This window comes from Haemorhous mexicanus, chromosome 9, assembly GCF_027477595.1.
Source record: "Haemorhous mexicanus isolate bHaeMex1 chromosome 9, bHaeMex1.pri, whole genome shotgun sequence".
Lineage (NCBI taxonomy): Eukaryota > Metazoa > Chordata > Aves > Passeriformes > Fringillidae > Haemorhous > Haemorhous mexicanus.
The window spans coordinates 18,117,250-18,142,457 of NC_082349.1; the positions used below are offsets into that span (position 1 = coordinate 18,117,250).

The 25,208-nt window shown below is 37.6% G+C and overlaps 1 protein-coding gene across 5 annotated transcripts in view; it reads left to right on the top strand.

Annotated features, from left to right (window-relative positions):
• The window catches only part of PTBP2 (polypyrimidine tract binding protein 2), a 48,126-nt gene extending 34,877 nt beyond the window's left edge, over nucleotides 1-13,249 (top strand). For 2 of the 5 annotated variants that reach the window (XM_059854304.1, XM_059854309.1), the window contains 7 exons: nucleotides 1,536-1,731; nucleotides 7,470-7,624; nucleotides 9,039-9,072; nucleotides 9,517-9,609; nucleotides 9,997-10,213; nucleotides 10,316-10,393; nucleotides 10,529-13,249. In XM_059854304.1, coding sequence (XP_059710287.1) covers nucleotides 1,536-1,731; nucleotides 7,470-7,624; nucleotides 9,039-9,072; nucleotides 9,517-9,609; nucleotides 9,997-10,213; nucleotides 10,316-10,393; nucleotides 10,529-10,661 — 906 coding nt within the window. In that variant the 3' untranslated portion in view covers nucleotides 10,662-13,249. The remainder of the gene's footprint in view (nucleotides 1-1,535; nucleotides 1,732-7,469; nucleotides 7,625-9,038; nucleotides 9,073-9,516; nucleotides 9,610-9,996; nucleotides 10,214-10,315; nucleotides 10,394-10,528) is intronic. The other 3 variants (XM_059854305.1, XM_059854306.1, XM_059854307.1) reach the window with 3 other exon arrangements.
• Nucleotides 13,250-25,208: the final 11,959 nt, after the last annotated feature.

A 25,208-nucleotide genomic window follows, 5' to 3' on the forward strand; every position in this document is an offset into this window, starting at 1 on the left:
CCAAGCAATACAGAATTAGTTAAGCTTGTGCTCTATGAATAAGGACAGTAAATTTTGCTTTTGAAATATTGTGTAAAGCATTTTTAAGCTGAATTTCAAGCATGGGAGTGTCTCTTTAAGTGCTGTTTGTTGATACAATGCATAGATTTTCCAGTTAAGTTTTTTGTTCTGTTTGTTTTAGAACTTCCAAGCTATGGCAAAATAGTTACATGGATTTACACATTCTTTTATGTTGACTGCTAATGGTGGTAATTCTTTTAAGTGGTTTTGTGTGCCCATGAGATGTCAGGTGTGATAATGTTTTGTGGGGACAGCCTTGCTGGCCCAGGCCTAGCAGAGGGGTGTCTGCAAGATGTTCAGTTTCCAGATGCATCACTATATGAAAATAGCAGGCACACAAGGTTTGTGCAGTGCTGACCTCAAAACCGTAGGCCATACCAGAACCTGGATGTGTTGGCAAGTACACTGCAGATGTAACCCTGCTAACTGCAAGAGCTAGCTCAGGTCTAGAGGTGGTACATTTCAGTCTAACATTTCAGTCCAAAATCTGAAATAAAAGATCTGATGTGTGTATTTGAAAATTTGCTTTATTTGTTTTTTTTCAGTGCATATATATATATGCTGGCTTTATATTTAACATAATGACTTGATTGAATGCTAATTTTTAAGATGAGCTGCATTAACATTTCCCAGCACTCACTAAGAATTAAACTGACTTTATTACAAAAGTTTCTATATTTTTAAGTCTCCCATGTTTAACTGGTAGTGCTTCAAGTGAAAGGAAATGTAAATGGACTCAAATCCAAAATGTAAATGGACTCAAATCCAGGTATTGACTTGCCTGGTGGATAAGGGAGATGGAGGAAACATATACATATGTGTGTGTACATATATGTTGGATTTTTTTTAAAGTGTTTTCATAGAGTCCTTGTTGTCATGTTAATACAAATTCTTTCAGAAGTACTAATTAATTGTGAAAACAGGAAAAAAGGGTATTAGTAACATCAGGTTAGCAGTTAAAGTTGGTTTTCTCTGATTTTTGGCACTAACTACCTTTAAGGGGAGAGAAGGAAAGCATGCAGGAATAATGTATATATTATGCTTTAACCGAAGGCTGTCTAACATGGTAGTTAAGTCTAGATTTTTTTTTTCTCAGTGGATTTTCCATGTAATATTCTTGGCTTTTTGGTTTAGTTCTTTTTTTATTTTCTTTGTAAAATCTGTTTGGCATTATGTCTGATTTTAAGCTTTGCTATGGAATGCAGGTTAATTAGCTGTATTTGACAGACAAAATTTAAGTTTGATAGTGTTAAAATGTCCCTTGCCCCTTCGGTGCACAAAAACAGTTTCTAGGTAAGAAAGGAACGATGAGCTTTCTGGCATCATGTTGAGAGGTTAATGCATTTTAATTGGTTTTAAGCTAGACAGATAAACATCTGTATGCTGAGCTTTTTTAAAATAAAACAACCAAAAACCCCAACTTGTGCAACCAACTGGTAATGTGTGTTTTAAAAAAACTGTGATCTTTTTTTCAGGCCTTAGACGGTCAAAATATTTATAATGCTTGCTGTACCCTACGAATTGATTTTTCCAAATTGGTGAATTTGAATGTCAAGTACAACAACGATAAAAGCAGGGACTACACTCGTCCTGACCTTCCATCTGGCGATGGACAGCCAACGCTGGACCCAGCTATTGCTGCAGCATTTGCCAAGGAGACCTCTCTTCTAGGTATGATGTTGACATTCTTCTTCTGTATTGCAAAGCCACTTCATGAAAATATTAATTAATCCTTCTAACAACTTAAATTGCAATAGTGTCCGAAGGCCCATGCACAGTTCAGTCTATATTGTGATCTGAATTGTAGTAACATAATTATATTGTCTTTAGAAGTACTCCAAAAAAGGAATGAAAACTTGCATGACAAAATGACAAATGCAGAGTACTAGAAAAGGTCAAGTTAGTTCAGCTTGTATCCCGAAATCTGTCCTTCCCTCTTTCATGTGTTCCCGTCTGTGGCCACCTTCCCACCTAATTTGTAAGAGAGACTTAACATGATTTGCGTGATTTCTTCATGGTAAATGGTTATTTGTAATATCAGATTATGAAACTAACGCTTTGCTGTTTTCCTTCAAAGGGGAAAGATTATGCTCTTTGCTTAAAATACCCAAACCCTTTGCTACCTGTAGTTTCTGTGAATAAAAGAAAAAAAATCTATAGTTGCACTTCTAGTGATATGTTATAGGCGTTCTATATGTCTTGTCAACCTTTGAGTTCATCAGAAGTTAGTGAAATGGTCTGAAAAAGGTACAGATAGATATATCTTCTGACTATTACCAAAATAATCAATCCATGCTTCTAATCCTGTCAAATTGTTTTTTGGGGAGAACACCTTTCACTCTTTAAAATGTAATAGCACTCAGATATAGAATCATTACTTTTATACAAGCTGATTTATTATGTTGTGATCATTGTTCTTCCCACTTAGTCTTTTTCTTTTTTCTTTCTTGAATAATTTCCCATTTTTGTTCTCAAGAAAACATAAGAACAACATAGATTTCATGGTGTTTTGTACAGTCTGGGCCAGTCTGAAGTAAGTTTGAGTTACTCTAGGAAAGAAGAGCCTCTGCTCTCTGTTACAAAAGTTAGAAGGCACTTAGTGAATGATGTGAACACAAGAAGAGGTAAATATTGTAGCTAGGGCTATTGAACTGTATTTGCCAGTTTTCTGAAATCAGGTTACTTGAAGGATACATTTCATATCTACTGTTGTAAAGTACACATGAAGTCAATTCCCCCAGATTCCAGAGTGCTTGACTTTACATTTCCAGTGTCACTTGCAGCTATAGCAAAAGTTTTGGGAAGTAAAAACATACTGTAAGAATCTAAAGTCTCAGAAGAAAAACTAGCTAAAGTTAATTTTCTTTTTTTTCCTTTAACTTCCCATAATTTAAAAATTGAAATCTCTCATTTCATGCTTTGATTGGGAAGGTGGATGAATGTTCATGTAGAAGTTTGACACCATAGGAGAGGAGTGCTGTAGGAACACCCTTAAGGAAATTAGTAATTCTTTTGTTAGCCTATATTGACTAGAACATAGACATGGGGCTTCAGTATGAGTAGTAAGTAGACAAAAGCAAAATAAAGCTGCTTATTAATGAGACCCACAATATTAGGGATTTAGGAGAGAAGAGAGTAAAGATTCTTGAGCTATAGAAAAGTGCCAAAAGTGTTTTGTTAGGTAACTCTGGTTCTGACATTTTCCTGAATCCTGAGAAGTTGATTTCTAGTCTTCGGCTTACTAATGTATTTCCTTGTATATAGTACTTAAAGCATGCATCAAATTAACAAGTTTAATTTGCTTGGCATGGTGAAATCACACTCTGTGGATGCTTGCATCATTGCATTACTATGGATATATTTAATTGGGGTTACTGTACTTTCTGCAGTTATCCAAGTGACTTTTGTGGACTTTATGATCTACTACTATAGACCCGAAAGTCACTTAGATACTTTTGATTTTTGTCTGCAAAATTACAGAGTTTTCTAACATTTTGATTTTAATCACTCATTCTTCTGTATATATTAAAAATAATTTCTAAAAGCATTATGAAGGTGATAGTCACAATAACTAATTCAATGTTTTAATTTGTTCTCCTTGGGTGAACCTCTGTACATGAATTGTTTTTCTAAGCAGTAGAAAAATAAAAGGTACATAACCTGAGTGACTTTCATAGCAGCAGTGAAATGTTTTCTGCATCAGCCAAGTCAGTCATGTTTATTTTGATGAACAGTGGAGATTTTATATCATGTTGGCTTTTTCTTATGTAAAAACATTAATTGTTTCAAAAGAGACTTAAAGGAGCTGGGTAAATTTTCTTACTCTGCTCCTGGCCAGTTGGGTGGGCTTGGTATATTGTTAACTCTTCATCCTCTGTCAAATGGGGATGGTTAGTACAGGGATTTGTTTGTTGTTATTGTTCATTTTTTTCTAGTTGACTTTTTGCTGTTTTTACGGAACTTGAGTTCTCCAGCTGAAAAATTTTACGAAGAGACTCCAATAGTACTGTTGGTGCCTTAGTCATTAGGATAATTGTAAAAGTGGGAATGGTGCTTGTTTGAATATGGAATAACAGGATTCTTGTTCTGGGCTTCTTACTGTGTAAAAAGGCACAAAATATGATTGATGTAATAAATAAGAGGACAAAAGATAGAAAAATACCAAAAACCAGAATGGATGCTTGTGCATACAATTTATAGGTGTATTTACTAAGATGCTCAAAAGGAGAATGGTGGGAAGACGTAGAAGTTCAGAGAGTCATGGAGGTTGGCAAACTGATGTGTTAAGTAAGGCAGAATGATAACAGCAACCTTCCTCCTATTTTTTTTTTTAATCTTAACGTTTATTTCCTTCTGTTTGATACAGAATTTCTTTTTGTAATGTTGATAAAGATGTCTTCAGCATATGCTGAGTTTCGGCTGTACCTTATTCACACGAGATTCTCAGAGGGCATATTTCCCCATGAAAATAGTGGAGTTCCATTTTGAGTTTAGTGTGCTGTTCTTTTGCATGCTCAGGAAGAATACCATGAGATGGACATGTGGCATTGCTGTAAAAATTTGCTGTATCTCATCTTTTATATGTATATCATGAGATTGCTGACAGAAAATGCATTAAGGACTCACTTCTTCCTTTTGCCTCTGCTACGCTTCTATATGCTGCAAACTTGTACAAAACTTGGGTGCAACTTTTTGTTGTTGGCTTTTTAGGAATATACTGTAATCCATATGTCAGAAGTGAGATTTAGGTTCAACACAGTTTTGTGGCTTGAGTTTTAGTGACAGGATGTAAATCTTGTTAGTCTTGGTGCTTAAATCTGCACTAATTCCAAACCAAACATATCTCAGTTTCCTTCTGGTGAAGCCAATGCTCCACTTCAGTAAATGTAACTTGATGATGTAACTCTTGTAGCTTTGTAAGCTGTTAAGCAGCAGTGGTAAGCTGCTGTCTCCCCCAAAGCTGTAGGAAGCAGGACAGGAGCTAGTCAGTAGAAGCAGATGGTGGTTACTTGACATCGAGCCACGAAAAGGGTTCATAACAGGTCTATAAACCCAATTCTTGATCAGTTTTATTTAGCTGCATTAAGATGATTACTAGTGCCTGGGGTTTTCATGAAAGTTGATAATATATTTTTAGTATAGCTTCAGTCTGCCTACTATGAAAATGGCATTAGCAGTTTGCATTTCGGAAGTCACACAAAAGGATAAGCTGAGAGGGAACAAATAATGTGATATTTTGTATTTTACCTTCAGTGAGGAGAAGGCCTCAAAAGGCTAGAAAGAAGGTGAATAATATTTGTATGCTTCCATTAATATTTTGAAAAAAAAAAAGCCTGTCTTCTGTAGTTGTAGGAAGCTAAAATAAAGCTACTAGTGACAGTGATTTCTGATACTAATTGATCATTTTGACAACATAGCTAACATTTCTAAATAGTTTCATACAAATCCTAAACAGTGTTACATGGTAACTTTTTAATAATAGAAACTCTTCTTATTTTTATTTATTAAAAAGCTTTTCATTGCTTTAATCAGAATGGCAAATAAAAGTACAGTGGAGACTTCAGACCAAGAATTCTGTTCCACAGCTGTTTGCTGTGGCTTTGTAATTTGTCTGACCTTTTCAAAAAATGAGATCTATGTATGCTGAGTAATCAGTTAAAAACATATCAATCAAATAGATTGTCTAGCCTGCATGCATCATCACTCATTCATCTACTACATCCTCACCTGTGATAAAATAAGGTTTCAGAAATCCTTGAGTCTGTAAATTGGGCAACATTCAATGAGTGTTAATGTTTTTTGAAAGAAGGAGAAAATTACTACTGGACTAAATGAGCTGGGTTCAAATGAATGATAAGACGCAATTTCTTTTCCTTCTGTTTTTTACCTCACATATGAAACAATAGATATAATCTCCCTCCTCTTCAACCCCCCCCCAAAAATGTTACAAATGTCACAGAAAAAAGCTTTGGATAAACAACAGCTGTATTATACTGAACCACAACAAACAAAATACTTTATGTAAGAACTACTTTAAATAGCAAATACTGATATACATTAGTCACAATTTAGATATTTGTTTAATATTACAGCTGGAAATAAGCTGTTGTGCTTAGGGCTCACGCAGCTTTATCCCTTGCTGTCATTGCTGGCATTCTTTGTTAGCACTTTCCACTAGTGCCCCTTTTCGAGATTCTTGCTGAGAATTTTGAAGGATAATAATTGAAAATACTTTTTTAGGAATGGTGTTTAATAAATAATTGTTTTTAACTTCTTCGGTGAGACCAAAGAATGTCCGTAGGAGAGTCTGATGCTGTGAAGAATTTTGCCTTTTAAAGTATGAGTTACTTGGCTGTGCTGTGCCCAGCTATGGAAAGAACCATAAAAACTGCACTGGTCTTCTTTAGATTCCTTTACTCCTGAAATGCTGGACTGGCTTAAAGTTTCTAAGGTTAGGGAGAGATGTCTAGACATACTGGAAGACTGGATATGCTCTAGTAAGACCTGGTAGCTTGACATTTTCTAAAATGTAAGTGATTGCTATTGAACTAGTTGTATTTCCTTCGGGTGGGGATCTGTCATGCCATACTGTCCTGGAAAAGTATTTTGATACAATAGTGCTTGTTTACTGAGCCCTGCATGATGTGCAAATGGCAATGTTGATCAAATACAATAAAGCTGTGTATAGTGCAAATGTATCCCAAGAACCTTTCCTGAATCCTGGGAGTAGCGCACTCAACTCACACCCCAGCGACGTGAGCAGACAAAACCAGCATTTCTCTGCGGGGTCTGAGTTCCCTTGGAGAAGAAAATGTAAAGGCACAACTGAAGCTATAGCTGAGGGTAACATGCTTCTTCAGAGAACTGGGTTACTAAAGCCACAGAGCATGCTGAATCTTGAATTTAGAGGGTTGCCTCCCCACCTCATGCTCATGTGAGAGATGTGTAAACCTCTTCACATGGACAAATGCACAGTTGGGGATTTAGTCAAGCACCAAGTTGAAGTGAGGAATGTCTCTCAAATGATGATGAGAAATAAGCATGTAATGATGCAGAGAGCACAATTAGTGTTTATTCTTACTGATTTAATCAACATTTACTTTAGACCCTCTTGATAAACTAGACACTTCAAGCATTTTAGAGTGCAGTGGAAACAGTTTTGCTGCACAGTGATGGTTATTTGAATAGAAGGTACCTTTTATACCTCATAACTGCAAACTTGATCTAAAAAAAATTTTCTACATTTCTCTTATGTTAATTTACCAACCCATTTCACAACCCTTGGATGACTTTACAGTGGTATTGTTTGCTGTGTTGAGTGGTGTATACAGCCCTAGTACTGATATAGGAACTTTTTTTTTTAAATGACTTGTGTGTGTTTCGTAAAATATGCTTTATTTTAAAATTAGGGCTTCCTGTTGCAGCTGTTCCAGGAGCTCTGAGTCCTTTGGCTATTCCAAATGCTGCTGCTGCAGCTGCAGCTGCTGCTGCTGGCCGTGTGGGAATGCCTGGAGTTTCAGCTGGTGGCAATACAGTCCTCCTGGTTAGCAATTTAAATGAAGAGGTAAGTGAAACAATTTTACTTTGTTTTCCCCCCCTCTTTAGTCACACTTCATTTGTCAGTATTTTATAATTTCTTTGCCTTTGGCCTCTTACATTTGGATTTTAAGCTCAAAGTATTTTTGCTGTTTTTTTAATAATCCCCAAAGTTTATTTTAAAGCCATTGTTACTTACATTTTTGTTCCTAGGTAGCTGACAACTTAAAATATCCTTTGACAGTCAGCTACCTATTTTTTCTAAGAAAAATTTGGTAACTTCTTCATGTTTGAATACCAACTATTCTTTCTTTTGTAACTGTAATCATGTAAACTAGAATTTCTGTTTTGTTTCTAATTGTTTGCTGTTTCATTTCATGCTTGTATCTCACATTTTTGAGTCTTATTTTGTGTGAACTACTCTAACACATTTTTCTTTGAAGGTTCTCCCAAAGATCTTGACGAGGCACTCTTCCAGTCTCTCTTAGTAATTTTTTTTTTCTTTGCAGTTTCTCATTTGTCTTAAAAATAAAAAAGTGGTGGCAAAGCATTTTCACCTTAACTGTATCTTTCTTGCTAACTCTGAAATCTAAAGGGATTAATTTAGTTTTGCATTTTTACTGTCCTTTACATTTATTTTGATGGCTGTGAAAGCTGGTATGAAATGTGGGAAGTTTGTATCAGTCTAGCTGTTCCATTTTTAACTGGCCTCTGTCACTGTAAATCATTAAGCTTTTTTTATCATCTAGTACTATTTTGTCATCCACAGTCTTGCATGTTAAAATGTTTCAGATCAGAGTGCCATTTTGAAAGATATTTTGCCTGCATTTCATAACCAGCCATGCTTACGCAGTTAAAGTTTAAATTTAAAAATTTCTATTGCATGCTTTTTTTAATTTATTTTCATGTTGAGATGAAATGCTGTAGTTTATTCTTGATATGAATGTACTTTACCCATATTTGTCTTGGGTGACTACATTTTACTCAGTTTTTCTCGTACAGTACATAAACCAACCATTTTCTGACCAAATTCCTACATTTCCTATGTACTGACCTATATTTTATTTTTTTTTTGTTCCCCACTTCCTTATTTTTTTTTCTTCTGCATTGCTGTATTCCCTCCCCCATTTCATCCTTTTCCCTGTGTGTTCAACTTCCCTTTCCTTGTCTTTACCCAAATTCCCATGCCCTTCCCTGTCTTACCCTTCTCCTCGTCTTTGTCTACGTTCCCCGTCTTCATTCCCTATGTTCATGCTTCTGTGCTTGAACAAAATGTTCCTCGGACCAACTTGCCCCAATTAACCGCCTTGAAACCATGATCCATGACCACCTCACCATTCTGCGGGAACCACCCTTCGTTATGGATGATCTGTTCATCTCCGCTCTTCCTCGACTCTTCTCTCTTCTTGTCTTACGCTGCTTGCTCTTCTCTCCTTCTAAAGATGGTTACGCCCCAAAGTCTGTTTACCCTCTTCGGTATGTTATTGTTAGCACTATACTTTTATTATTGATTTGGTTTTGTTTTTATGGTTTTTGTTTGGTTGGTTTTTTTGTTTCACCTTAATTCTTATTTGTAGCTAGCACTTTGGCTTAAAGTTGAATAGTAAATCTTTTGCTATTTTTCTTTTGCTGTTTAAATCTCTCCATAGACACAGATTTTCTTTTAATGCATGCTAATATATTTTGCATGGTCTTTAATTTTATATCATTCACATAGCTTTGAGGGTTTATCAGAAATTATTCTTTTCAAAATTCACTATTCAAAATCTTTATCTCCTTTATTCATTTGTGAGTGTGTTGAGTTTGAGCGAGTGATCTTGTTGCTGTCTGAATGTTCCATTGATATGTCAAAATATATTACTTAGGTGGCTGGCTTTAAAAATGAACTTTTTCTTTTGGGTTACTTTTGACTTTGAAAAGGTGTTTATGGTGATGTGCAGCGTGTGAAGATTTTATACAATAAGAAAGATAGTGCTCTTATACAGATGGCTGATGGAAACCAGTCACAGCTGGGTAAGATTAGTTTTCTGTTTATATTCCCATTAGTCTAAGTATTTGGAAATTAGGCTGTGTAAGATCAGGTGAACTAAATGTGTTTATATTTGTCAGTTTGTCTCTTCTCTTGGTAATGCGCCAGATCCAAAATCTTTTTGCATGCACTTATGTTCCACAAGGTATGCACTTAAATGAATACCCTAAATGAATTCAACAGCTGAATCAAATATGATGATCCCTGAATAAAATTAAATATTGACAAAGAGTCTTCAGACCTTGTTCCTGATTCTAGTCCCTTAGCACATTGACCCTTTGATTTGCTTGAATGCTTTTCTTCTTTGCATGTGTGATGTATCACAAGCTATTGAAAAGTAGCACTCAATTGAGTAAACTTGTCTTTTTCAGCCATGAGCCATCTTAATGGACAAAAAATGTATGGAAAGATCATTCGGGTTACCCTTTCCAAACATCAGACAGTACAACTACCTCGAGAGGGACTTGATGACCAAGGGCTGACTAAAGATTTTGGTAATTCACCTTTGCACCGCTTCAAGAAACCTGGTTCCAAAAACTTCCAAAACATATTCCCTCCTTCTGCAACACTTCATCTGTCCAATATTCCGTAAGTGTTCACTGTCAGCAATCTGATAATATTTATGTGAATCACAGCACACTGAACTGACTACTGATTTGCTGCTTATGCTTATTTTCTTCCTGTCTGTAGACCATCAGTAGCAGAAGAGGATCTACGCACATTGTTTGCTAACACTGGAGGCACTGTGAAAGCATTTAAATTTTTTCAGTAAGTACCTTTTCTGCACATAGCTCTAAAAAAAGAGTTTTGCAGCACATCTTAAGAAAAAGTATATATCAAATTGCAGACGTTAGGAGCAACCCCTGTAGTGTTCAAGTTCCTAATTCCATTATTTTGTTTCAGAAGAGATCACAAGATGGCACTTCTTCAGATGTCAACAGTAGAAGAAGCTATTCAGGCTTTGATTGATCTTCACAATTACAATCTGGGAGAAAGTCACCATCTGAGAGTTTCTTTCTCTAAGTCAACTATTTAAAAAGGCAGATAGAGAATGAAGGTGTATTGCATTGTTTGGTGTTGTCACCTTTTGACTGTTCAGGAAAGTGGGGACCAGAGTTTGTCTTCTGTTTTTTTTTTTTTTTCATGCTGTTACCATTCCTCAATTGTTTTAAAAAAAATAATTAAAAAAAGGCAGTGATGTTAACTGCTTTTCAACTGTTCAACTGTTGTTTAGATAAACCATTGTTTTGTTTAAAAGATTTCAAGTTAATACCACATTTTTTCAACTTAGTTGACGTACGTGCCTTAAAAAGGAAAATTAGTAGTGCTGGAATTGCATAACTAGTAAAAAGCAAATTTGGTTGTCTGGGGCACATTGTTACATGATAATTTAAAAATGTTTAGGCAGGGGTGTGTAAAAAGGTTAAGCTTTTGTTTTCTCCTGCTTGATTTCTTTATCTGCTGGCTTGTCACTTATTTTCTTTTTAATTGGATAAGATGCATTACACTGAAAGAGTAAAATTATTTTATTTGATTTTTACTTCTTTTTGCTATGTGTTCTTTTTTAAAAAAAGCCTTTTGTATTTCATTGTTCTGGTCTAGATTCAGTTATGAATGTAGGCATTAGTTAAAATTAACAAGGTACAGAATATTAATTTCTTAAAGGACAAAAAGTGACTTCTGTGACTTTGAGCCCTACGTGAAAAGCATTGTGGAATCTTAACCTTTTTGTACACACTCTTGTGGGATGTATCATATAAATGTCAGCACTAAGTAATGTCTTGTTTGTGGCTGAATATTTTTCGTAGATGTTTTTGAAGTTGACATGACTTACGTGCATTTCAATATATATTGCCATCTTTAGTTTGTAATTAAGATATGGAATATGGTTGTGGATTTCTGAGCATGTACAGACTGGTCAAGCTAGTTCAGGAAATGGTGCATGTATTTTTCAATGATGAAGAAAGTTTGCTGCAAAAGCTTGCAGGAAATTTTGTGGCAGTTTTCTAAAACTGACAACCAGGTGGGACCAAAGTTTATGTGCCTTTAGTCTTAATTTACCTTGCATTGTAATATTCAGTTTTAATAAATCTCTTCAAAATATTTTGTATTTAGAAATTGATCTGACTTTACTATAAACATGGCTCAGAATCTGCAGATCCAGTTAATTTGAAAGCAGTTCACTGACAGTCTGAACTGTTACCTTGATTCTGTTTAAATGACCAATACTTTTTGAAATTGATGTACTTAGTTTTAAGATTCATAGATTCTGTTAGCTATGTAGAAAAAAAGGTCATGTATATTTTCTATTAGTTAAGTTTTTACATCTTTAGAATTGTAAAATTCAGTATAGTTTGGAAGTGGCACAATTAAAAATTAATTTTTCTAACAAAGTTGGGAGGTTTGACGGTTGTTTAATTTCATTTTGTGTGTACTCTGCTTACCTCTGTAGCATGCTCAATAAACACTTCTGTAGCTCTGTATTCACCTTTTCTGTCTTTCTCTGCTGCTTTCTATCTCTTCTCTTCTTTGTTTTTCACTTCTACTGTGCTTCTAAATTCATGTTATTCTCTGCCAGGGTGGGAAAAGCATAATATAAAAACTACTATTTATGGCTTTTTACCATAAATCTGATGCTATGAAAAATACCAACTCTTTATTTTCAGATAGTGACCTCTTTGCAGGCATATGTGCAAATTAAACATTTCCCACCCTGTTATAACTTACTGCTTTAAAGACATAACCGTTATTGTAGTTTGTTAGCTCTCTCTTTCTATCTTTTTAGTTCTTAAGCAGATTTATGCACTAATAGATCTCTCAGGTTTGCCATGCTCTCTTGCTGCAAGTTTCATCTTTCATTTTTTTTTGTGTGTGCTAAAGATTTTCTACTAATCATACAGTACACTCATGGATGAAAGCGACAAGGGATTGATTTCACATGAGATCTGTGGACCATACATGTTTGAGAACAGGATACTTCACTTTTTCAGAGTCACGGGTTCAAATGAATATTAGAACAATTTGGGCACTTCAGTAGTTTTCCTGTATATTACCTTGAACTGATTGTTGTGGGGTTTTTTTCCCTTTCAGTTAGAAATAGGATTTTACACAGTTGCCATTTAAGAGTAACTGAATGATCCTGGAGCATTCGGTTAAAGCTGTCAGCGTTCAAATCAAAGCATTTTTCAGTCACTTTGCAGCACAGCCACTGTAGGTACATTGATGTCAGAATGCTTTGTGAACTGATGTCTTCCTTTGGGTGCCTTTCAAATCAGTAAATAGCTATCAGCTTTTGAAGGTCATGGTATAATGTAGGGGCTTGCATTAGTCTTAATACATTAAATAAAATGCATTTTATCGGAATTACACCCAATATATGATTTAAGTTATACTCCAGGTATTGCAGCGATCACCCAATCTGAAGTGCAGATAGAATCCTATTCATCCATACTCAAAGTTTGGGAATCAGCATCTTTTTCCAACTCGAGCACCCAGACGCACAGATGTGACTATTTCCAGTGATTTAAGCAGTAGTTAAGGGTCTGACTGAGCTGATCTGTTACGTTTTTCATCTGTACAATATGATGTCCCATATTTTTCTAAAATAAAAGTGTGTCAGATTTCCTTTTGTGTATCAGAATGTGCTTGCGTGTTTCAACTAGAAATGTGACTTGAAATTTGCCATTCTGTGTGTTCAGCTTGTGCTGAATTATTTCCACTCTAAAACGTGTATCAGATAGCATACAGTGGTTGCCATATATGTAATTTTGAAATAACTGTAAACATCTGCACTGTCTGATTGTGTACAAATATAGGGGTTTATAAAAGGGTAGCTTACATTCTTCTTGCCAGGCGTATTTCCTTAAAAAGAAGTTTCTATACTTTTCTCATTTTGAAAATTTCTGTGGCAAAAGCCTCACGGGAATGAATATATATTGGCTCTGACTTGTTATAAATTTAGCAGCTTTTATTACGAGGTTATATTTGTATCAGCCAAAATTAAAAGTAATGACAGTCATAATTGTCATGAAAGCATTTTTTATTAATCTGAAGAAAATCACTGTTCAGTTATGGATACTTAGTCTTTAAAGTGGTATCTCTTCAGAAAATACAGACTTAATAATGTCCTAATTCCTAGAACTTTCAAAAACTTCTTTTTCATGAGATGGTAATGCATTTTGTATAGTAATTTGTACATTTTTGTTGTTATAAAATGTAAATAAGTTTCTGTATTTTTAGCTCTTCAGAATGTGAAAAGCATCACTTTTATTAAAATTTTACTAAAAATAAGATTCATGAATAACTTCTTACACTCCATTGAATGTGAGTATTCAGATTGTTACTAAAACTTAACCATAGGCATGGTGATTCTCCAAACTCAATTTCAGATTTTTAAAATAATTCCGGTATTTTGTCAGAGGGCAGTTGCTGACTTTTATTTCTTACTGAATTGGTACGTTTTTCTCTGGTGGAGCAATGAAATTGGTTGGAGAAGTCCAAAAATGATCTTTGATCAGATAATGCTGAGTGGCAAATACAGTATGTAAGTGAAATGAACCTTATAGCATTCTAACTAGAAATTGGGGGAAAACCTCAAAGCTAAATGAATCCACTTAAAAGTATTTTTGTCTAATGTGATTCAACATGTTATGAAAGGTGACTTTGCCCTGCAGGAATAACAGTTCATACAGCTATTTGTAGCTTGCCATTTTTAATGTTTTACATTAAGAATTAGTTTCATAAGCCAGTTTACAGAAACAGTTTCTTTGGTTCTTTATAAGTTTCCTTATGTTTTCTAGTATCTTACAGCATGACAAGATCAATAAGATCCTGCTGTCTGCAGGATCTAAGGCACTGTGATTTCAAACTCTAGTTTAGTCCAGATATTTTGTCTAATTCTGTGCTTAGTTAACATGTACGTCTGTCAAAACATTAGAATAAAGAATTGTGGGGTTTTTTTGCCAACAGGAATATAAATCCACTGGTCCCATCTCAGGAAATGGTTTTCCTAATATCAAATCTGTTACAGTGAGCAAGACTGCTGAAAAGGTTTGGCTGTGTTATGTAGGGATGAGGCTGAAGTCCTTGTTCTGTTCCAGACTCTGAGACAACCTGAAATTCAGTTTTGCTGCGGTGAACAAATTTTCTTTTAGATGATTAGGCAGAATACCCCATGTCTTGTAGTCCTGGTGTGTGTCAAAAGGCAGGTAGGTAGGTAGATAGATAGATTTAGATATATTAGGACATCTGCAATATTTCTTACCTCCCTGGTTTCTTGGGGAGCTGAGCAGCTGCAGCCTGCTAGTGTGATTCCAGCCACACAGAGGATAAGAAGAAAGAAAGAAAAAATGATTTTTTTTTTTTTTTGAAACTATAGGACTTGGCAGTGTATTTTCTACTTAATGTGCCTTGGTAAAATTAGTCAGTAGACTGCAGTAATCTTAACTATAGAGAATAAGCCATTAATTATTCTGTTAGTGCATTGGCTTGCTAGAACCAGTGACAAAGTTCCTGCTTTGCTGTGGAATTATAGGTCACAATAATGCAGCTTTAAGAATTTCTCTACCTTGTTTTTTCCTTTAATGTAAGAATTTATTTAGTATTACATAATCTGAGTATTTTGAGGTTTGAAATTCTCTCCAGTGCATGTGTTTGGTCTTTGAGAATGGTTAACAAAATGAGATTGATGAGTTCCTGCTTCACCTTAAAAAATTTTACAGCTTGCAATATCTGTTGTTTTCTGAGTTGAGTGAATTATTTTTTCCCTTTCAAAGTTTACAGCATGTGATGTTTAATATCTATTCTTTCTTGATTAGTTCTGCAGGCAGGCGCAAAGGAAAAGTGAAGAATTTTTTTCCTTGGGAAAAATGTGAATTAAATGCAGATTGATTTAAATGTCTCAAAAAACTTAGCTGAAACTAGCACTCCTGTTATGGAAGAGTTCTGCATGTTTTATGAGTTTTAGCCTGGTTTCATTAGGAAATGAGGTGTGTGTAATCTCTGTGTGAATGTGCTGTTCCCAAGATAGCCCCTGTCTCCTCCTTGTCACTTCTGTACCCTTTGGTTGCCTTCCTGGCAGGCAGAGGAGATGAAGGTCTCCAGTAGTAAGGCTTTTCTGTTTCTATCCTCATGATTAGTTGGCTTGCTAGGTTCAAGTCCTTACTTTCAGTCCTGCAGGCAGAGGGGAAGATCAGGTGCCTCACCTTTTGCTGGGGCTTCTCAAAGAGGCACAGACCTGGTTCTCTCCCTCTTAACAGGCAGCAGCTTCAGAGGTAGCCAGCATGGTGGGGCCTGGGGATGCTGGGTACAGGACAGAGAAATGGAAGGGGTATTTTGCAGGAGGAGCAGAGTATTGGACAGAGGAGCATTGAGGGTGTTTCAGTAGCTTGCTTTAGTTGTTTCATGCATAAATAGATGTGAAAAATTATTGACAAGGTGAGACGGCTGAATAATTTTGTAGGGGTATTTTACAAACTAGTCTGAAAAAAAGTAGTCCAGCTTGTGAAGTAAATGTAATGTATTTTCACTTCAGCTCAACAGGTGCAGGGGTGTCAGAGCTTAACACTTGCCTGCAGACTGCTGTGGAAGCTGGTTTTCCTAGGATGAGTACTTATCACCCCTGCAAGCCAGCAAGACTGAAAGCCTGAAGCCTCTAGCCCTAGGTTAGGCTATGTGTCAGGGTAGTTTAGGATGATTGACACTGATGGCTGGCCAAAGAGCTAGATAAAGTGAGCTAGTGGGATCCAGGAAGAGATTTGTTAGAGGAGTCATCAAGTGACATGTGGGGACTGGCATTTTTTGATGAAAAATAGAAATTGTGAAATTTCTGACTGTATTCCATGGCAGGGTACAGCGGTGTCCTTTGGGCGAGCCCTATTCCCCCTAGTTCCTTAATGCCCGGGGCTTATCTCTGACAGCATCAACACTCTTTGAAGATCTCAGTTGTGCAGCTGAAATCATGCTGGACTAGTCTGTTCTTTTCTGAAGCATGAAAGGTTTTTTGGCAGCTGCATCTGACAAGCACCAGTGATTTGTTGCGTGTGGTGGGATACTGGCCTTTCCACGTTAAAACACTGGCAATCCTCGGCTAGTAAAGAGTCCTAGTGGTGTGTCAACAAAATGCTCCTTTCATCATGCTGTGCTTTGTTGTCTAAACATTAACCTTCAGGTATTGACTTCGATAATTTGAGTAAGCTTTTTGTGAACAATGTTTATCTTTAAAAATAAGGGAGTTTTCCTTTTTTCTCTCTCTTTTTAGAGAGAGGGCGATTTTCCTGTTGATTAAAGAAAATAAACTAGAGGTTGCCATTTTCCAGTTCTTAAGCAAATTTTGGTTGACCTCAGCCATTTGGATCAAAAGTGCGTCTAACTTTTTAAACTCTGATGGCAGAAGTCACATGACATCCTCAGTCTGTATCACTGCTCCTAGACTTCAGGGAAAAAATAATCTTGACCTAAATCTTTTGCTGCAATTTAAAAAGTCTGCTTTTGTTTTTAGACAGTGGTTGTTTTCAAGTTCCTCTTAGATGGAAGACCTCATCTTCTTTCAAGTGTAGTTACATTAAAATACCTGGTTAATGGTAGTTAACCTTTTCCTATTGGTGCCTCTTCACTCAAAATAGTTCTTATAGACAGAGGTGTTTGTGGTACCATCATGTTATAATTGAGAAAATTGTTATATTAATTAGAGAATGGTAGCACCAAGCACTTCTGCACTGCTGTGGGTGAACTCTAAATAGGTATTTTCCTGCAGGTGGCACACCTTGCTTGAGTACATGTACAGCAAATTTTGGTCCACCAAGGGATGTACTCTCAGTTGTGGCAATGGAAGAATTGCCACATCACCACCCATTACTGCTGGCAAGTGACTGGAGTTGCTCAGCAAAACTGAGGTCTGTAGAGTGCAAGTGATCTTGCTTTTAAAAGGCCAATATTAACATTTATTTGCAATTTTCTTAGGGTACCGGGAAATCCTTAAAATCATTTAATTTCTAATTCCAGCTTCTGCAAGTCTTGAACCAGTTGAAAACTTGGATTTTTACAGATTTGAAATAATCAAATAATCAATAACCCTTTCTATACATCCTTTTTCAGTCCACAGCAGCTTCCTCAATTTCTAGATATGGGAACTCTGTAAATCATAGCTTTTTCCCAGGGTGATTTCAACATACATTACATACTCCTGCTAAAGAAAGGCACAAAGATTCTTCTTATGCTGGAAGCAGTTATCCAGTCGCCTTCTGGGCTTAGAACTGCATGGTAAGCTTCCAGAGAGATGTACAGGAAAGGAAATACATTGTGCTTTGGTGCACCTGGACAGCAGCACAAACCCTCAACTTCCCTCAAAGCAAAACCTGGCAATGTGCTGCAGCTGCTGCAGGCCCTGCAGACTCCGTGCTCTCGAGCTCTTCAGCACTTCTGAGATCCTTAGGTAACAGCAGGTTGCATCCATGATTTCAGAACTTTAGGGGTGGGTACTGTAGAGTGAGATTGGGGCTCTCTGCACTTCAGGCTCTTGGATTAAGACACTGAGTAGCCCTAGAAAATCTGAGAAGCCTTCAGTCTGTTTTGAGAAAGTTCCCTCATAAGAAGTCATTAGATACTGAAAGTTAGATTCATTTCAGCTTCACTTAAGATTTAACAACATGCTTGAATCCTGAGTAACCAACATCCTTGTAACACTCCAAGAGAAGCTCTTAAAATGCAGGTGGTTTTTTGAAATATTTTTGGAACTTAATGGTATGCTCTGAATAATGCTTTTGTAATTAAAAAGTTACATTTTTCAGTCCCCTACTTCGCATTTCTGCAGTAAATGTTACTTAGGTTTATTTTAGCAGAATTTAATAATAGTCAATGTAGAAGTTGGTGAACTTGCAAGAGGATTACCACTTGGAACAATAGGCATTCGTTTTCTGTGCTGGAAAAAACAAGTCCAGGCTTCTGGCGCTTAGAAGGCGGTATCTAGGCAACTGCTACTGAATGCCAAGATCCTCTCTTGTGCAGACATCTGCCCTGCCAAAACCATGTTCCTAGGGAGAAGAGAAAGTTCATCCAGCTGTAGTGACTGTGTATGCAAAGAAAAGGAAACTGAGGACAAACCCTGTAAATACTGAACTGCTACACAAGAACTTCAGCTCCCTAGAGATGAGACAAGTGGCTGAAAGCTTCCTGTGCACACACCGTGTGAAAGGTGGCTACTGCAGGGCACGTGTCCCAAACTTGTACTCTCCCTCAGCTGGTTTCAGCATATATCCTTGCACTCCTTTTTATAAAACTGCTTTCTCTTCCTTTTCCAATTTCAAAAATGAATTTGCAAGTGTTTAAGTTGCAGTGTTTTAGGGTTTTTTTAAATCTGTCAAGCAGCACTATGCAGCTGAGCTGTGTCTCTGTGAGGCCAGGTGTGATTCACTTAAAACTGGAAATAATGTAAGGCACTGAATGTAGCTGAGACTTCACTTTTACAGATTAACAATTGTCACAAAGAGAGCTCTGATCTTTGGGCTGCCTTAATCTATAGTACAGAATTTCCTGTTGAGTAAGTATGTGTACATCAAGTTGCCTTTCTCTGTCAGGGAACAGAATGCCGATTTGCCACCACTCTATTGTTCAGAGACATTAACAACTCCTCCTTCTGATAAAGAGCTGATGTTTTGAACTGGTTGATATATGAGTTATCAGGTTTGTTACAGACTTCCTTATTCTTCTGTGTTTGGCAATTTCAGAAGTGTTAAAACGTTAAAATATCTTACACTTGTTAGCGTTTAAGCACCTTTTGCAATCATTTCAAGCAGTAAGGAAGATGGAACAGTTACAAGCTTCAAATATTTTGGATGTCAGCTTTTTTCCAAATTTGGTTTTAAGATACTTAATGCTTGTAAAATTGCGACTGGATTTTTAAAGTCTAACATGTACAGCTGCCTGATCCCTTGTACAAAATGTGATGAAAGATTTAGCTACACTTTAAATATATTGGTACTAATAATGTAACCTATTTCTCTCTCCTATCCCTTGGCTAACATGGCTGTCAAGGAGGGGAGGTGCCAAATGCTCCTCATGCACTGCAAGAAGTAGCCAGGAATCATTCAGGAGGTGCTTTCACTTTACAGCTGGGCTGTTCTTAAGGCTTGCTGCAATTCAAGGGATTAGTTCTGCTCCTGCCATTCTTGCTTGGGGTCTTCTGCCAGCTCTGATGCCTGTCTTCTTGCCCTTCATCTGCATGATTCAACCTGCTAAACTGACAGCATCCCTATCAAAAAAGTCAAACTTCTGCCTTGACTTCTCCTCTGCTTTTTGGTATTAGTTTTTGCCCTTTGGTGGACTGAACCTGGTCTGGTCACTGAATTGTTGCAGAAATACTAAAGGAGATGGAGCATACTGCTGGGAGGAGGGGGGAAAACAACTCTGCCTGCTTCAACTGAAGTCAAATATCAGCTAAAATGTAACAAAATCTCATATTTAGAACATTTTAGCTGATATAGCTTTTCCAGCCCTAAAGGCTGGAACTGTCACAGATTTTAGATACAGGTGGAAATACTGCGTTACTCTAGGACTTCAAATAATAAACACCTTATTGGCCTAAGTGGCCATATCAATCTCTTTAGTTTCTAGACATTAATAATTACTAAAATACTGTATACTACACAGAGTTGTAACATAAACTAACATAATAAACACATCACTTTACAACAGCATCTTATGAAATGGTCTGCCACACACTGCCAAATAAGCAGATTACATCAGCTGCATGGGCTATGTGAAATGTTTTGCTTAAGTAATGTTATTTAACTTCTTAATGTTTTTCCTTCAGTGAAAAAGGAAAAACTACTTGTAATTATGGATTCATGATCTCTGGGATGCTGGTTTTTTTTGCATGGGTTTTTTTTTGGGGGGGGGGGGGGGGGGGGTGTTGTGGTTTTCCCCCCTACCATTTGCCTATCAAGCCTCTTTTGTTGTGTTTCTGTCATTACTGCTGTAGGTCCAAGCAGGATTCACCAGGCACAGCTCTTCTGAAATCTCTGGTTATTATCTGGGTGGGATTTTCCTGTTCTTTTTCCAGACATGCTCTTTTGAAGCAATGTGTTAGTTCCTTGTTAATCATGCTAAGAATTACATTTGCTCTTAAATGATGGAATTGGGCTGACATTTATGCCATAAGTTTCTTAAAGCAAAGCTTCTCTTTGACTTTGAGGTGTCAGATATGTCATAAAGGCTGTAAGAATTCTCAAATAAAGACTTCTCATTTTTGCCTCATCACTTTAGTATAAGAGGAGAAAGACAAAAAAAATGGTGCTTCATGAGCCAGGGTTTTACTGCTTTATGGTGACAGATAATGGTAATATTTACTACTTATGAGCCATGCACATAAATCTACATATTTATGTAGTAATGAATACAGTAAAATATTGTGGCATTTCTACTTAGAACATAATTGCCATGTATATTAACACAGATCTGGATGTCATAGAAAGTGAGCCAAAAATAAAGGTGTTTTACCAAATTGATTCAGTACTATGGGATTATTTTAAGAAGCTGTAATAAGGGAGGTTCTTGAGAAATAGACTGAAATATTTCTGTTTATATGTAATGACAATGTAAAGGTGATAAGCAGTGTCATTCTTACAGCTGATTACATGCTGCAAAGGTAGCTGTGGATTAGTTCTTGTACTAAATTTCTGAAGTGTATAAATAGCTCTGTTCTTTAGAGTCAAAGCAGATAGAAAATTGAAATAAAAAAAGGAAAAGTTCTGCTAGACTTGGCTTACTCTTTTCTAAAACTTTGCACCTCTTTTCCCCCTTGCTCTATCATGTCTCCTTTTCCATTTTCAATTTATCTCAGCCTAGATATACCAAAACTTAAATGGAAATAATGTTTTTCTTTTCTCTACCTTAACACCTGCCTGTCATCCATCACACCACCTGCCCCAAGTTTGGAGCATTTGCATTGTTCACATTGATTGGTTTTGAAAGCTGCTCTCCTGATCTGTTCTCCATCCAGCATTGCACCCTTGTACCTAATTCCCCTGATGTTGCTGCCTCCTTGTCCTGTGTGCACCACCCTTCCCCTGGGAACAACCCCCATGCTCTCGCTTTGGGCTCCTTTTGCTTGTTGGAGGTGTAATGGTGCTGTGGCAAACCCAGCACCCAAATGCTGTTGTGGGCCCTCTGCAGGTGTGGGCACACTGGGAACTCTTGGGTTTGGGAGCAGTTTCAGGAATGCCTTGTCTTCTCCAGCCACAGCTGACCTTGGGAGGACTTAATGATTGTAAACCTGAGCACAGAGCGCGCTGCCTTTGGTGAACCATCTTCATCCTTCATGTCCTGTATATGGAGCACTGGCCCAGGAGACCTCACCTACAAGTGCATCAGACACTGTGCAATGGGGCACTTGAGCAAGACCTCTTGTCTGTTCAGAACATCACAAGATCTACCAGCAAGATGTCCAGGTAACAGTGACAGTCTCAATGCTGAAATGAGGGGGGAGATGAGGATGTGTTTTCTATGGATGTATGTACAGGTTGAAATCAGACTTTAAACCTTGCTGGATAGTTATAATGGTGGTGGCAGAGCTTCTAAACACATGCCAGAGCTGTTCATTTTATTCATGTGCAAAGGCAAATGAGGGTTTTTTTTTTTAAGGTTCTGACCCAGTCCCTTTCCATCTGTATGGGTCTGTTTCTCAGGAAAGATACTTATGGGATATGGCAGAATTGCTAGTTAGTCTGGGCTTTTTAGATCACAAAATCTACTGCTGTACTAAAGGAAGGGCTAGTAATGAGAGAGGATCAATTGACAAGAGAAAGGGTGATTGCTAGTGTTGAGCAGGGAAAATGTACGTGCTGCTCTCAGGGTTTTCTTAAAACAGTTTCTTTCAGCATGTTCTCTAATGACCTTGAAGGTGAGGTTAATTTGATATTGATCAGATTAACAAATGTAAAATCTGGTAAATAAAAGCAATTAATTGAAAATAGTGAGGAGGTTGAATAAAAGTAAGGGGAGCTTTAACATTTGGAAGAGCAAGAGGCTACAGAACTGCTGATGTTCCTGAAGTTATGGACGAACTTGTGACTCTTTGTTACTTGCTAGAGAGAACTTTGATTCCAGGGGCCTCTTGTGCTTCAGCATTTGATACTGTTCACATGAACCAGCCACTGAAGCACAGCAGAAAACAAGGTCTTGTCTCCCAGGATTTCTAGTTGGATTGCAAGCACCCAGACTTTCTTTAGAGGCTTGTATTTAATTAGTCCTAACATGGTCCAGGAAAGCAAAGGAGATTTTGAGCTCGCTGACAATGTTACGTTAGAGTACTATGCTATTTTGTCATGTTTATGTTATTGAAAGAGGTAGAAGGATGTTAAGATTTAACAGATCTGTTTCTGAGCCTTGGCTGTAGACTTGGGGGTCAGACACATGAGTATCACTGTGGTTAGTATTAGTGTTGGTCCTTGTCTCTGACCTTCATGGCAAACATTCTGCCTTCTTGCTAAAGATGGGCAGTGTGAGTGCGGGGTGTGGGACACCTGTGCATCCTCATTTCCTTGATTCATGCAAACCTGAGTCATTCCCAATGAACACATCTTTCCACAGATGCTGACAGGTCATGAGAGTAAACCTAGCAGCACACCCCATGTGCTCAGGATTCATGATCCTCGTCTGTCCCAAAGCAAACCCTGTGTTCTGGGAGGTGCATGGGTTTATGGAAAGTTTCACAGACCTAGCAGGGGAGCTCCAGTTTGTTGTGTGCACTAACACCTTGACTAGAGGCTTTAGGCAGATGCTTTTTCCTACTGTTGCTACTTATTCTGTCCTTTACATATAAATGAGAAGACGTGAGAAAATCAGCAAGTGAGCCCAGGCACCAGGCCGTTTGCTTTCATGCAGTGGGCAGAGAGAGAAAATGAAGTAGTGTTAACTGCCTACCTCATTGCCTCCTTCAGCCCATTCTCATCCCATGAGTCCACTGAAAAGCCTCTCACATTTCTGTACTAGAAATAACATTAGCAGGGAAAAAACCACAACCACACTCCACTTCATACACTGCAGCTGTATCATCTTTTCCCAGGTGCCCGTGTTGCTTTTAAGAAAAATAATAGAAACAATAGTGAGGAAAGACAGAGCACAAACAATTCCCACTCTTCCCCTTGAAGTGAGCAGTTTAAAAATGGGCTCATTTTGTTAGAATTCAGGGTAAATGCTTTTCAATAGATGAGAGATACTTTAGCTCAGTTCCAATGGACTCCACCAAATCAACCTCCCACCCAATTCAATTAATTCCCTTCCCCCTGTGTGTAAGGAACAAGGTTTGGATATAAAAACACTAAATGTAAGATTAAAACGTCTACAGAGATGATCAGAAGGGAGTCTATTTTAATAACCCTCTCAGATTGCTGTGCATGAGATGTGGAAGTAGGAGGTTTAATCTCAGTGCAGTGCCTTTACAATTATAATCAGAATTGAGCTGAGTATTGGTCAATAGGAAATTTGCTCCTCAGGGTAGGGAGAGGACTGTAACAAGAATTAAGTCTCAGGATGTTAGTGAAGGAAACCATTTGAAAAGAATAATCAACTGCAGTGGTATGGATCTTGAGTTCCCAGAAAGAATTGTTCAAAATTAAACAGAAACCCAGAGCAAAAAACAGCAGAAAATTCACAGAGACTCAGATGATCATTGTGCAAGCAGGAGAGAAACACAAGTTCCAAGTGCGTGATGCTTTCCCTTGGTGATTGTTTTGCTTCAAGATATTTGCAGCTGGTGTCAGTGTAAAAGGAAGAAGTTATTCACTCTTTATTTATGCCCAAGATTGGTTCCTATAAATCAGTGCAGAATGTATGAAAATTGTCATTACTTTTAGGCAGGTCATGGGCTAGGAGACATAAAAGGTGCCAATCGAAAACCATTCTGTGGGTGCCCACCTCTTTATTTGCTAAGATGTTAATTTCATTTCTAGGGGTTTTTTTTGCTACCCTCTCAGTAGAAAAAAAGAAAAAGGAAAGAAAGAAAAGAAAATATATTAATGGTACAATTTTGAGCTTTAGCTTGGGTTTATTCTTTGTTCTTGGGGTTTCTCAGGGCTCCATTCCTGGCCCTGTGGTATTCAACCTCTTCATTAATGACTTGGACACAGGACTGGAAGGGACACCGAGCACACAGATCTGTTCACAGATGATACAAAACTGGGAGGAGCTGTTGACTCGTTGGAAGGCAGGGAGGCCCTGCAGAGAGAGGGCTGGGCAATCACCAGCTGCAGGAAGTTCTACAAGGCAAAGTGCTGGGCTTGGCACCTGGCATGGAGCAACCCTGGATGAACAGACAGACTGGGGAATGAGAGGCTGGACAGCACAAAGGGGCCTGGGGGACCTGGTCAAGGGAAAGCTGAACATGAGCCCAGTGCCCTGGCAGCCAGGAGGGACATCCCTGTCCTGGGGACATCAGGGACAGCATCACAGCCAGGCAAGGGAGGGGACTGTCCTGCTGTGCTCTGAGCTGGGGCAGCCTCACTTCGAGTGCTGGAGGCAGTTCTGGGTGCCACAATACAAAAAAGACTTTGAGCTGTTAGAGAGGGTCCAAAGGAGAGTAACAAGGATG